Raw genomic sequence first — 13,378 nt, forward strand, 5'->3', positions numbered from 1 at the left:
CTAAAAACACATCGACCTTGAACCACGGCCTCCAACATAGTGCCACCACCTCCCCATGAGCAGCAGCCCTGGAGTCAGCCTCTGGGAGATGCGGGGTGTCGGGAGGGACTCCAGGCTGCCCGCCCTGCAGGGCGCAGAAGCCAGCCAGGCCCCACTCGGCGGCCCCGGGATGAATCCAACCCCATTTTACTACAAACAGGTAACCTGGAGAGCCCCTCTGCAACTGAGCCGAGACCTACCTGTGTCTGGACATGCTGCCCACGGCCCACCCCTGGGGACCCACCGAGGACCATCACCGCCTTCCCGGCCACGCCTTGCCTGCTCTTTGGGCTTCACTGCATTGTCATCAAAGTTAACAGGACTCCTCAGCCAGCCAGTAACATTCGAGACACGCCCCCAGACCTCAGCCAACCCCAGCCCAGCCGCCTCCAGAGGAAAGAGCTGGCCGTAAAGCACCGCGCATCCTCCGCGCTGCGGCTCAGCACGGTCACTTCCACCTCCACCCCTGGTGCTGGCTGCCTTTCAAGTGTTTTCACAAGACAAACTGGGAGGGCAGGTTCAGAACTATGGCTGCCATGACACTGGCCTGAGGGCCATCCCCTGCCAGGCGCCCTTCCTCTGTGCTCCAGCCTCAGACCCCAGGTCAGGAAACAAGCATCGTGGGCCGCTCTGGGCCTGCGGGCCCTATGCACAGATCAAATCCATGGTTAAAATGCTCTCATGTCCATGTCTCCACACCCATCTTGCAGATGGGAACGGTGAGGCTTCGAGGGTTCAGGCACTTGCCTCAGTCAGGGAGCACGTACAGAGCTGGGACTGAGGCCCCGAGCCATTTATACGCAAAACCTGTGTCACTCCACTGGGGCGTTTAGAGCACATACCCACAGGCAAAGCACCTAACTCTGCTCACCCTGTGTCACTTTACAGGTGTGACCCTGCCCATATCATCTCTCCCGGGGAGGTGCAGGAGGGAACAAAACCAGACATCCCTGGAAGCCCACCTCCTCTGCCACTCTGGTGGCTCAGTGGATCTCAAGCTGGTGCAACTAGAGGGCAGGCTGCCGCTGGGCCTGGGCTCCCCTTTCTAACAAGGCACCTCCAGGCCAGGATGCTCGCCTGGTCTCACAGCATCAGAGTTGTGCTTACCCCCACCCAGAAATACACCCATCATCCCAGGGCGACCCCCGCCCCATCCTGGCATTAATGCTGGGCGCCCGTGACCTTCTGCCATCAGCTTCTAACAGGTCTAGACTCCACTGGCTTCACATACAAACCATAAAGTTCACCGGAAAACCACCCTCCGGAGAAGCCCACTCACGCCAATTGTGAACTTGAACTTGAATGGTGGCCCCTCAAAGAATGCAGCGCAGTTGTCGTCGCTGCCGGTCACCAGGCGGTATGGCCGGCTCTGCTTGATGTCCACGCTGTTGATGACTTTGTTGTGTCCCGTGATCTCGCCCACAGAAGAGCCGCTGTCCCACAGGAAGACGGCTCCGAACCTTTACCCAGGAGGGGAGTCACAGGAGAGAACAGTCAGTCCTGGGAAGGTCACCACGGGCAGTTGTGTCCCCAGCAGTCAGAGGGCAGTGGTGCTGGCAGGGCAGCCCTGCTCACGACTGTGCTTCATACACGCTCCCCAAAAGAGCCAACACTGACGGCACCCAGGATTTGTCTGAAGGATAGGAGAACAAGCAGAAGCAGTCCCAAGTGCCTCTGGGAAGGGACTGCACGTCTGTGTCTTATGGCCCAGACCCAAGGAGCCTCCCACATGAAGGTGCCTTAAAAGCACCTGCCAGGGAACAGCTCGAGGCTTCATCAGTTTCACAGCAGTTTTAATAAGGGGTGGGGGGCGGGGGAGTGGATGGGGCGGGTTGGGGTTGGGCTGGGGACCAGGAAACACATTGGTTACCATCCCCTGCTAGAACGGAGATGCTGCCTTGCTGTCAGCCAGCAGTCTACAGTCAACGAAAATGTATTGTTTGGGTTACCATTTGTGACCAACAGGAATGACCTGAAGAAAAGCTATGGAAGAATGAACACCTATCAGAACACACATTACGAGGAGCCTCTAGGAAAGGGAAACAAAGATATGTGTCTGACAAGTACAAGTGATTGAGGGCGGCAGAGGTGCCGGGGAGGGAACCCTGACTGCACTCGGAATAAGACACCTGGGTTGTGGTACTGACCCTGCTGGTCACTGGCTCCGTGAGTGCAGCAGCCCCCCGGGGCCGCCCACCCAGCGTCCTGTCGCCCCTTCTCCCTCCTCAGTAAGGTGGCCATGGGCTGTGCCCAACTAGGGAACACATCCGGCCTCACTCTCGGCAGGTGTGGTCGTGGCGTTGCTGCTGGGAGGGACCCGATAACACTCTTAGGAGCTGCATCGCTTTCACCTGCTCCCTTTCCTGCTTCCTGCTGCCTGGATCGTGGGCAGGACAGCTGGGGTTCTGGGAGGTGAAGGGCCAAGGACATCAGATCAGAGAAGGTGCCTGGGCCCGGAGACAAACCCTGGGGGTTCCCGTGGTTACGTGTGGTTTTCCCTTGTGTGTTGCCGAAGTCCACCCTGAAGGAAGCCCAGCACCCACAGGACTCAGCACACACCAGTCCAAGCTGCACCGACGTCAACGCACCCCTCCCACCGGGGGCGTGCGGGAAAGAAAGCAAAGCAAGGGACACAGGCAGGAGGGGTCGAGGCCAGACTCACTTCTCCCTTCCTTCCCCGACCACTGCGATCCTCTTACTGTCTTCCGTCCAAGCAATGTCCTTGATCTTCCCAGCGAAAGGCTGATACTCATACTTCAAGAGGTGCTCCTTCTGCGTGGTATCCCAGACCCTCAGCTTCCCAGATACATCTGCGGACACAACAGGGCGGCGAGAGCCACGTTCACCACTGTGCCGGGGCCACGTGGGCACAAGGCATGGCCACCCAGCACCACCCAGGGTTTTGGAGCTGGCCGGGCGTAGCTGGGAGAAGGCGTGTGTGTTCATCAGATAAACAACACCCAGCCACCGCCAATCAGAGCCTGCTGCCTCCATGAGGACCAACAGGGGGTCTCTGCATTTCTCCAGGCATCACAGGGATCTCAAGCCTTGCATGGGTGTCAGGAAGCCCAGGGACGCACGGTGGCAACCCCCCACTCCTCCCCGCCGCCCAGGAAGCAGCTTGGGATATGACTGTATTCCTTTCCTTGGAGGGTTCCCTAACTGGCATACGGGCCCCGGGACACTCAGGAACTAAAGATCTTCATTTGTAAAACACGACAGTACTAGTGACACTGCATCTCCCGTGCAGGGGCTGCAGTCACCAGTACAAACGAGGGCATTGCTGTGTGTGCAGCTGGGCAGCTGGGGCATGCTGGGTCCCGCACGGGGGCCCCACCTGGGTCTGCAGGCCCCATTTCCCTCCCAGCTCCTTCCCCGACTTGGGCAATCGGCAGCCCCTACTCGGTAGAGCAAGGCACCATCCCACCACTCATGGCTGAGCCATGAGTGAGACCCTCTTGTGAGACACGCAGGTGGCTGCTGGAAGGAGTCTCGCTACAGGCAGAACTTGACGCCAGGCCTGTTCTCACTGCAGCATTTGCAGCAGATCGGTGATAAAGTAACACCCCCTTCTCTCCCCACCACCATCCCATCACCAAGTTCCCAGCACCAACCCCGACACATCCCCTTCCCAACTGAGCACTGACTTCCCAAATAAGGAGGAAAACTGGAGCATTTTAAATTAACTCGAGGCTAAGACCTCAGCCCCGCGTAGGTCTGGGCCAATTCCCCCCAGCATGTAAGCTCGAGTTGTATCCAGGACCCCTGGCCACTTTAGCACTGAACGCAAGGTCTACAGACTGTTCCAGTGGGAACAGCTTTCAACTTCTGTTCGGGTCCAGTCGAGGGTGGGCATCGGCTGCAGACATGGCCCTTGCCCCACACGGCTCTGTAGGCCTAAAACACCACCTACAACTGCATCCACAAGAGGGGGGATAACATGCCACCAGAGGGCTGCTGTGACGATAAAATGAGTCAACACGTATAAAGCCTTAGACTAGCCCCCAGGACACCGCAGACACTTGTAACGAGTTACAGTTAGTTCTAACTGTCAGTGAATTAACTAAGGCTCTGCAAAAGCCACTGGAGACCCCTCCCCGTGGGCAAACACGCGGGGCTCACGTCCGCCGTGGCACAGATGAGACGCTAGCCTCCCTGTGAACAGCACTCATGAGGGGGTCCCGGGGGCCCTGGCCTCTGGATGAGGTCCAGTCAGACTGCCTGGCACGCGGCCCGAGGCGAGCTCCAAGGCTGACCCAAGCCAGTTAAGTCCCTTGGCTAAACAAATGGGCCAACGGGGAAAGAAAAGGAAGGGGCAGAGGCCGGAGCCAGAAAAGGAGCACTGTGTGTGCAGGAAGGAAACACACACTCACGCGTGTGCTCACATTCATGCACACGCCGGGCTGTGTGGTCCCCGTGCTCAGGTCAGCGCAGGGTGCTACATGGAGTCATGGAGAACACAGTGTCTGCAGGCACAAGGCCGAGCCCGTTCCCCTCCCCACCCCTAGACAGCAGGAAGCCGCTCTCCACCCCTTGAACTCAACGGGTAACCCGCTTGTACCTCCCTCAGCTCAGCCCGCCTCCAGGCCAGGCATCCTAGTCATTCTCCCACTGTCTCCCTGCCCGGACCATCAGCCTCTTCTGATGGGCCCAACTCATGCATTTGATTCTTTTCAGAAGCAGCTGGGGCTGGAAACAGACAGTGGGGCTTGGAGACCAGGCACTCAGGCCCCATCCGATGAGGGCGGCCCTGACAAGGTGCACCTGGGTACCAGGCCCTGTGCCAGGTGCTGGGGGCGCAGCACAGACCAGGCATCTGCTGGCGCACACACACACACACACACGTCCACGCACTTACAGGACTACGGAGAAAAGCACCGCAGTGCAAGGTGACAGCGGGGAAGGGGCTCCTTCCCTCCAGCAGGGCCTCCTTGCACCACTGGGAACAGGTCTCCTCCCGGACAATAAGCTGCATCCGGTAATGGCCGTTCGTGGTGAGTCTGCCCCCCACCCCGCCTTGGTGTGGAACACACACCAGCATTGCTGGGGCAGCAGCGGCGGGGGCGTACTCTGCTCACACCTGCTCTGGCTCTGCAGCCTGGTCTCCACTCCCACGTGCCTCACCTGAGCAACCCTCACATCCTTCTCAGGGCACGGAGAACCCTATCCACGAGAGCCTCTACCCCGCAGCCTGGGAAGATCCCCTAGAAAGGGAAATCGGGCCCCGGAATGGCTCCGCCCTGAGAACATCACACAGGACCCAGGGTTCCCCAGGGCACAGACTGCCGTCTCATTCAGAGCTGGGGGTCCAGCCCCTGGCATGGGCTCCTCCCACGGGCCTTCCAGAAGTTTCGATCATTTTGCAGAACGTGGACCAGCCAGACTTACAGGGATCTAAAGACTCGCAGATCTGAGGTTGGAAACCGGTCTGGGAGTGACTGCAGGGTTCCCGAGGTATGGGGACCCCTGCCCTCAGGGACCCCAGCCCCACCCCAGGCACACCGGGTGCCGGGCAACCCACTTAGCCAGAGGGCACAGCACCTCATCTCCAAACCCTACACACCAAACTATTTTTATGTTTAGCCCAGAGCCCTAATCTCTGCAGTAAATGTTTTGTAGTCTTTGTTCCATTCAAAGGGCCAGCTCGCTAGAAACATAAAATACACCGCCCACGCCTGCCTGCAGCCCAACCTCCCTCACTTCCCCCACCAAGTCAGGGCGCTTGTAGGAGAGGAAAACGTCAGATGGAGCCTTTACTTCTGTGGACTGTCCTTTGCAACGGTCTGTGCACCAGCATTTGAAGAGCGTGATTCCTGTCTGGTTAAACTACCTGCCTGGGAACCGGAGGGCAGGCCTGGGCTCGTGAGTGACTCAGCAGCCGGGCCACAGCTCAGAGAGCAGCCAGGGAAGCTGTGCCAAGCACACTTCTCTCCTGAGAAGACACGGTTTTAGAAGGCACGAGGCCCAAATCACGGCGCTTTAAATGAAGGGGAGTTCTGCTCGCAGGCAGGGGTGGGGGGCGGGGAAATCACAGGGCTAGAGTAAATCGTAGGACATAAATTAGAGCAAGTTTTACAGATGGAGTCAGAGTAGGTCTAAACATAAAAATCATTAAGTGACCACTTTGTGCCAGCTCCTGGCCGAACCCTTCACACACAACCCCAGGCGGCCAGCATTAGCCGTCAGCCAGCACGCCTGTCACCCTGGTGCGTCCGGGCATTCAGTGACAGACACCACGGTCCCCTGTGGTGCCCACCAGTGCCAGGGCTGCCCCAGGCATTGTACATGCATTGCTGCACCGGGTCCTCCCCAAACCGATCTGGTAGGAACTAACAGTCCCAGTTTACAGAAGAGAAAATTAAGGCCCACGAAGGTAAGTTATTTAAGGAAGGCTGCACAGCTAGGAAGGGGCGGCCCCTTCCGGGACAGGTCTGCATTGCCTGCCATGCAGGGAGTGAGGGCACTGTAGACAACAGGCCAGCGGGGTGTATGATCCCGGCCCTCCCCCACTGGCCGTTAGTTCTTTCAGCAATTTGCTCATTTCTGTCACTCTCCAGGGAGGCTGATGAGGCCCACATCAGCTCATCCACCTGGCTCTTCATGGGGCCTGAGACCAGGCTGGACACAGGCAAGACAGCCAACATCTGCTGAGTGTATGAATGAACGAATGAACGAATGGGAGACTCGTGGTAAGCCACGCTAACTTGTGTGCCTCCCTTTCTCATCTGTAAATAGTAAAAGACCAGCCTCGAGGAATCGGGTGAATAGAGCATCCTACAATGTGATGAGCTCATGTCCCTCCTCTTGCCCAGCCCGGCTGGATGGAGCCAAGGCCCTGACCACCAATGGAACAAGTGCTTGCCTGAGGCTGGCGGTGTGCTCGGTACAGGGAACGGAACAGCAAAAGGTGACATGAGACAAAGCTACAAGTCAGAAACACACACACACACACACACACACACACACAAAACGGGCTCCGATACATCACGGTACAGCTGCCCGCAGAGGCCTCCAGCCAACCTCACGTGAGCATCTCCACTGACCTCCGAGTTGGAACCAGCTGGAACACGGCCAGCTAGAGTTCTGGAAAGGGGCTTTTTGCTGGCTTACCCTCTCCTTGTCAGCCCCAACTGAAACTCATCACATTCGCCCCACCTGCCATCCCCATCCTGGAGGGTCTTCCCTCTTCCTCCCTGCCTCCTCCACCCCCCAACCCTCCCAAGCCAGGCACCCAGCTTGGCCCCAGGACTGGGGGGAGGGGGGCGGCACACCACATGGACCAAGGAGCCATGCGCGAGGACAGACAGGTACCTCCAGAGGCGATGTAGAATCCGCTGGGCGCGTACTTGGCCACCACCACCTGGTGGGCGTGCTCCGTGTAGATGTCAGCAATGGCCGGGTTCTGCAGGGAGGAGACCAGAATGAACACAGGGAACCAAGAAGCAGGCAAACTGCTTTCCGCTCTCTGGATTAATGGATTTGGGCGGGAAAATAACACACACACACACACACAAATACTGAAGTCAAAACCTCCATAAAAAAATCCCAGAAGTATACTTACCTGCCTGAGTGATAGAATTCTAGGTAGTTTTTAACTCTTTTATAAAATTCGAGGTGATTTTCTTGCCTTTGTCTGCTTTTCCTTCCTTGCCAGAGTACAAGCAAATATGTACTTGTGAAATATATACAGGAAATACAAGTTTCATTAGAAACTTAGAAAAAATTAGAAAAAAACCTATGACTCTCATTTTCTCCCACTTTGGGGAGCTGCCGGCTGCTGCTGCCTTCTCTGAGTCCAGTTCCCCCAAAGCAGGTCTCCCCTGTTCAGAACCAACTCTATCACAGGCTGCCAGGCAGTGTCTGACCCGAACCAGAGCCTCTGGCCTGGAGATGCGGCAACAGAGGGGGGCAGGCAGCCAGGAGCCTCTCCTCGTCCAAATCCCTTGTTTGGGAAACTGCCTTTTGTGGCACAAATCCAAGGCTGGCTGGACTCTGCAGCAAGAACAGGGCCAGCATCTGGGACCAGGAGCATCTCTGCTACTCAGCAGTAAGGTTTCAACGTAGAATTTACTCTAAGTAGATCACGGCACTCCCTCCACCCCTGCACACACAACCAACGGTTCTCAGCAAACCTGGAGCATGTGCTGTGAGATGCTCTCCATCTGTCTCCACAGCCGAGCCTTCTCCCAGGAGGGAAGAAAGACCGAGCCATCTAATCCCTGATACCCATTGACAGCTTTCCGCGAGCCAAGTGCCCGTGGAAAAGAGGCAGCTTCCCACAGGCTGTGGACACATCGGGTCCCAGGGAGGCTGCTGCAGGCACACCTAACCTGACCCCCAACTGACCCCACCTCTACGACCACCCCGTTGTCTCCCCCCTCACCCCCTCCTTATGCCCCTCGGCAAGGTCAGAGGCCTGGACTCTACTCAGCCTCCCGGCCACTGGATCCCGCCCCCCATCCCACCAGAGTAAGCCCGGAGAAGCGCCCCCTAAGATCTAGCCCCGGCAACCACACTCCTGCCTTTCCTGTAAGCCCCCTGTCTCCGTAAATGCCGTGCCCTCGCCAGCAACGCCTCTCCCTGACCGCTAACACCCACTTATCAGGCCTAACTGAGGGGAAACCTGCGCGAAGCCTCCTGTGCTTCTCTCTCCTGTGCTTGCAAAGCAGTTCACACGCCCCTAAGGCAGTTATGACATACCAGTCCCTGGCCTTCTTGCCCCTCTCCTCCAACTTTTCTTTGACCTGCTTCATGTGCATTTATCTCTTTAGCCATCACAGCAGTTGGCAAATAACAGATGCTCAATAAGTGTTTTTTTTGGGGAAAAAAGTTTACATAGTCCTTTTCCCCCTAGGACTTAACACTCAGCATCATATGATACAGTATGTACGTGGTTCATAAATTAATCCATTGCAGAATAAACATTTGTTTAATGAAATTAGAAATATATCAGGCATCCAAAGATATTCTTAATGGCAAACAGGCACATGAAAAAGCACTCAATGTCGTTAGCCTTCTGGGAAATGCAAATCAGAACTACAATGAGAAACCATGACATACTCACTAGAGTCAATAAATTAAGACTGATGTCACCAACACTGGCAAGGATGGGTGGGGTACAGACTGGAATGCTTATATATTGCTGATGGGAATGCAAAATGATACAGTCAGAAAATAGTCCAGCGTGTTATCTATGAAGATTCACTTATACAAAAACACAGCGACCGCACTCCTAGGTATTTGTCCAAGAGAAAAGCGCATGTCCACAAGAAGACACACGTGGTTGAAGGTTCGTGACAGCCCCCAAGTGGAAACAACCCAAACATCCACCCACAGGTGCCTGGAGAAGCAAACCGCAATGTTCATCCAGCGGAACACGACTCGGCCAACAGAGAGCAACAAACTGCTAAACACCCTCAACCACAGGAAGGAGCCTCGAAAGCCTACGCTAAGTGACAAAGCCGGACACAAAAGAGAACACACTGCGTGGTTCCTTTCTGATCAAAGTCTAGGAAAGGTAAGCCCACAGTGACAGAAAGCAGGTCGGGGCTGCCAGGGTCTGGGGGGAGGGTGGAGAGGCTGACAGAGTGCAAGGGGCAAGAGGGCGCTTTTGGGAGTAACTGGAACGTTCTGTACCATGATCATGGCGGTGGTGATGGGACAGTATCAGTTTGTCAAAACTCAAGTTGTGCACTTAAAACGGATGGATTTTATTGTACCTAAATTACGCCTCAATAAAATGATGACCCCCAGGATCCATTAAACGTCCGTCTAACCCAACCTGTCCCTGCCCAGGTTAGTCCTTTGTACCCGAACATTCTAACGGAGACAACTTCCCTCACAGAGAAGCTGGCAAAAGCGGTCTGTGGCCAGGCCACCACAAGGGCTCTTGTTCAGTTGTCCATTTCGAGGCTGACCGAGGACTCTCACACCCACATGTGGGCACTACGGATGGGAAAGCCATCCCCCCGAGGGCAATGCCCATGCTGGATGTACAGCCTGGCATTGCCCTTAGAGGGTGAGTGGGTGGCTGGTGGAAGATGAGTCAGCAGCTGCTCTGGGAGGAAGTTCTGCCTCTAAAAGGTCAGGATGAGTGAAACCCCAGGGTCATCCCCAGCAGGCTCGGCCTTCTAGCAGGCTCTGGGCTGGATGAGACAGCACCTCTCCGTATTCCCAATACAACTGGGGGCAAGTTCTCCAGGCTGAACATAAAGAACATAATACATCCAACCAGGAGCAACCCCTCCCTGCTGCTCTGCACACAGGGAGGCCGGCTGCTTGAGCCAAAGATGATGCCTCCCTGTGCCCAACGTGTCCACTGCAGGCCAGGCTCATCACAGACCAGCAGGGTCAGGACTCAGACACTCAGGGTGGGCAGCAGTTCTTCCCCTCCCCCCTCCACGGTCTCCAGGCAGAACAGGATTTGGGGTGTGCAGTTTATCTGGGATAGCACTCGGGAACGGGGAATGAGACAGGAAGGGAAGGAAGCCAACTCCAGGAGCCGCGGGGAGACCTTCAGAGCAGGGCTGGGTTTTCTGCCCTGCCAGAGGGTGCGAGGCTGGCGTGCCCCTCCCCTGGGACTTCCTTCCTGCCCTGCCCCCATCAGGGGACAAGGGACCTCAGGCAGAAACCAGGAGGAAGCCCTGGCATTTGAGGCCCGTGGGTCCCTAGCAGATATGGGCAGAGGCAGGCAGAGCCCGTGAAAACCTCCTGTCATCTCACCGAGACCCCAGGCTCACCTCAGCCTTGCCCCTCACCCTCTACCCTGGAACTGTCCCTGCTCTGCCCCCCACCTGTGACCCCCCAACCCCACAGGCCTGCCCCAGCCCTGTCCCATCTTCTGCAACAGCTCTCAACCCCACCTTGTCTTTCTGCCCCAGCCAGACTCCATCCAGTTCTTCCTGCCCCTCCTGGGACCGGGACAATATCCTGACAATGTCGTTCGAACTGACCCCTCTGCCTTCCATTGATCCGCCAGGCTCTAAGTCCCAACTCTGATCGCATCATTGCAGAGGGCTGGTTCAGGGCCCAGCAGTGCAGGTGCCTTGGAGGAGGAGGCCACGCCCACCTCCCACCTGTGCGCGGAGCCCCCGCCCAGCAGCAAGCTAAGCAATCTCCCCCCACACCTTTCCACAACACAGTGGGGAAGTCAGTAAAAGAGCCCCTCAAGGCTCTCTCACGTTCCTTTGTCCTGAGGCTCAGGTGCTGAGGTCAGAGGTCACCACAGCACTTTACAGGTAAGGTTAAGGGGTGGCTCCGGCCACAGCGCATGGCAGCTTGCCACGGCACACCTGGCCCCCTGTGAACCCAATGGACATATCACGGATCGGGAAGGCCGCCCAACCACTGAAGCTGGGGACACGGCACTGCGGAGGCCTCCAGAGAAGGACCTGGGCCTCCTCCAAACCAGGCAAAGTGAGCACGACCTTCAGGAGGATTAAGTTTCCAGAACACTGGCTTTCTAAACACAGCCAGTTCCTAAAAGCAGGCGCTGGTGGTGGGACCTGTGCAGCAAACACAACTTGCAGGGCCCTCTGCTCACTGGCGACGAGGGCTCAACTCGAATGACTACAGAGCAACCCGGCTGCCAGGCAGCTCCACAAACCTCTGCGCTTCCCGACCTGCAGGTCCGAATCCAGAGGCTCAGCCTGATCACAGTGCCTCAGAGGGTGGTGAGAACACACCAAGCATTGTACATTCACTCCTCCAAAGAACTCCCCGCACCTGCACCTCCTCTGGGCTGGCCCAGGGTCCAGCAGTGAACCAGTGACTTCATACACAGTGCGATCAGCCTGCCCTGCTCAACCTTCAAGGCTCCCTCTCACCCAGAGGAACGCAGCCATATGTCTGGACCTACGGTCCAAAGTCCGTTTCCCATTCCGCCCTCGTCCCTCCTCTATCAGATCGCTAGCTGTGACTCTTCCCTTTATCTGCCTCAGTCTGGAATATCTTCCCTACTTCCCGGTCCCAGATAACCTTCTCCTAATTATCTTTTAACCTCAAGCAAAGGTTACCTCCTCCAAGAAGCCTTCTCTGATGCTCCAAGCTGGAAATATCTCTCCCAGCCCAGAAAGCTCACACTACCTTCCCTAACCTCCCTCCCCACTGCCCTTAGTACTTTCTTCCTTGGACTACATGTCATTCTTATATCCACAAAGCTTCCCACAGAGGGCAGGGCCCAGGTCTGATTCACCACTTCTTCCAACCTCCATGCACTTGTACTCCCTGTCTAGACTCCCCCCATCTCTGCTGTCTCAATGCCCTTCCTGGAGAACTCTTACTCACCCTCCAAAACCCAACTCAAAAGTGCCCTTTCTCCAGGAGCCTTCCCTGCGGCTCTGTGGCACAGCTGGTCCTTCCCTCTTGTTCCCAAAGCACTCAGGACACACTTCTTTTAAAGCGCTAACCTGATGTGTTAGAATGTTACCTACTGGGGTTCTTCAATCACCTCTGCTGACACTTTGGGCTGCAGGACAGCCCTGTGCATTGTGGGATGTTTGGCAACACCCTGGCCTCTACCCACTAGATACCAGTAGCACAAAAATGTCTTCAGACATTGCCAAGCATCCCTTAGCAGGGTGGAAGCGGGGGCGAAACCGCTTCACTGAGAACCACTGACTTAATCTTGGGCACTGTGGCTGCGGGCAGGGCTCGGCAAGATGGAATGTGTGTGGGCAACACCAAGACTGAGGATCGGATGAACCAGCTGATGATGCCTTAATCTTACAGCAGCTTCCTAACCGGTCTCCCTTCCGCCTCCCTTAGATACAGAACCAGTTCTCTACCGCACTGCTTATCTGCTGAAACTTTTCAAGGTTCTGGTGGCCTCTGGTCAGGGCCGGGCTGTCTCAGAGCCGCCCGGCCCACAGCACCAGAGCCCCGCACCCTCTCCTGCCTGCCTGTCACTCCCCCCAACCCCAGTACTCCAACCACAAAACTCCACAACCTGTGTGGGGCCCTCTCGCCACCCCTTCTCCACTGACTGGTCCCTTCCTGGGCCCCCAGCTGCTCAGAAGTCCTCACGGCACGTCTCCTCCTCTCAGCATCAGTCCCGACTGAGTGTCGGTTTCCCTGGGAGACTGCAAGCTCCGTGAGGACAGGCTTTTGCTGGGGTGTCTCCAGAACTAGGCATGGGCTTCACTACAAAGCAGGTGCTTATAAATACTTGTAACAGGATTAACTCGGGCTCAAGTAAAGGAGGTGGAGGGGGAAGGGTGGAGGAGAGAGAAATGGAAGTGCCCACCCGGAGCCAGCTGACACGTGGGGGGCCGCACCACGACTGGCAATGGGCGGGGGAGGGGGTGACACTGATGTCACATCCAAAGCACCTGAGGGCCAC

General features: G+C 56.6%; 1 protein-coding gene across 2 annotated transcripts in view; it reads right to left on the minus strand.

The window, feature by feature from the left end:
* WDR1 (WD repeat domain 1) overlaps positions 1-13,378 on the minus strand; it is a 39,761-nt gene that overhangs the window by 21,463 nt on the left and 4,920 nt on the right. For both annotated transcript variants that reach the window (XM_060299157.2, XM_060299158.2), the window contains exons 3-5: positions 7,351-7,441; positions 2,702-2,849; positions 1,319-1,499 (exon numbers count right to left, since the gene is read on the minus strand). In XM_060299157.2, the coding sequence (XP_060155140.1) occupies positions 1,319-1,499; positions 2,702-2,849; positions 7,351-7,441 (420 nt within the window). The remainder of the gene's footprint in view (positions 1-1,318; positions 1,500-2,701; positions 2,850-7,350; positions 7,442-13,378) is intronic.

Source organism: Globicephala melas, chromosome 5 (assembly GCF_963455315.2).
Source record: "Globicephala melas chromosome 5, mGloMel1.2, whole genome shotgun sequence".
Taxonomy (NCBI): Eukaryota; Metazoa; Chordata; class Mammalia; order Artiodactyla; family Delphinidae; genus Globicephala; species Globicephala melas.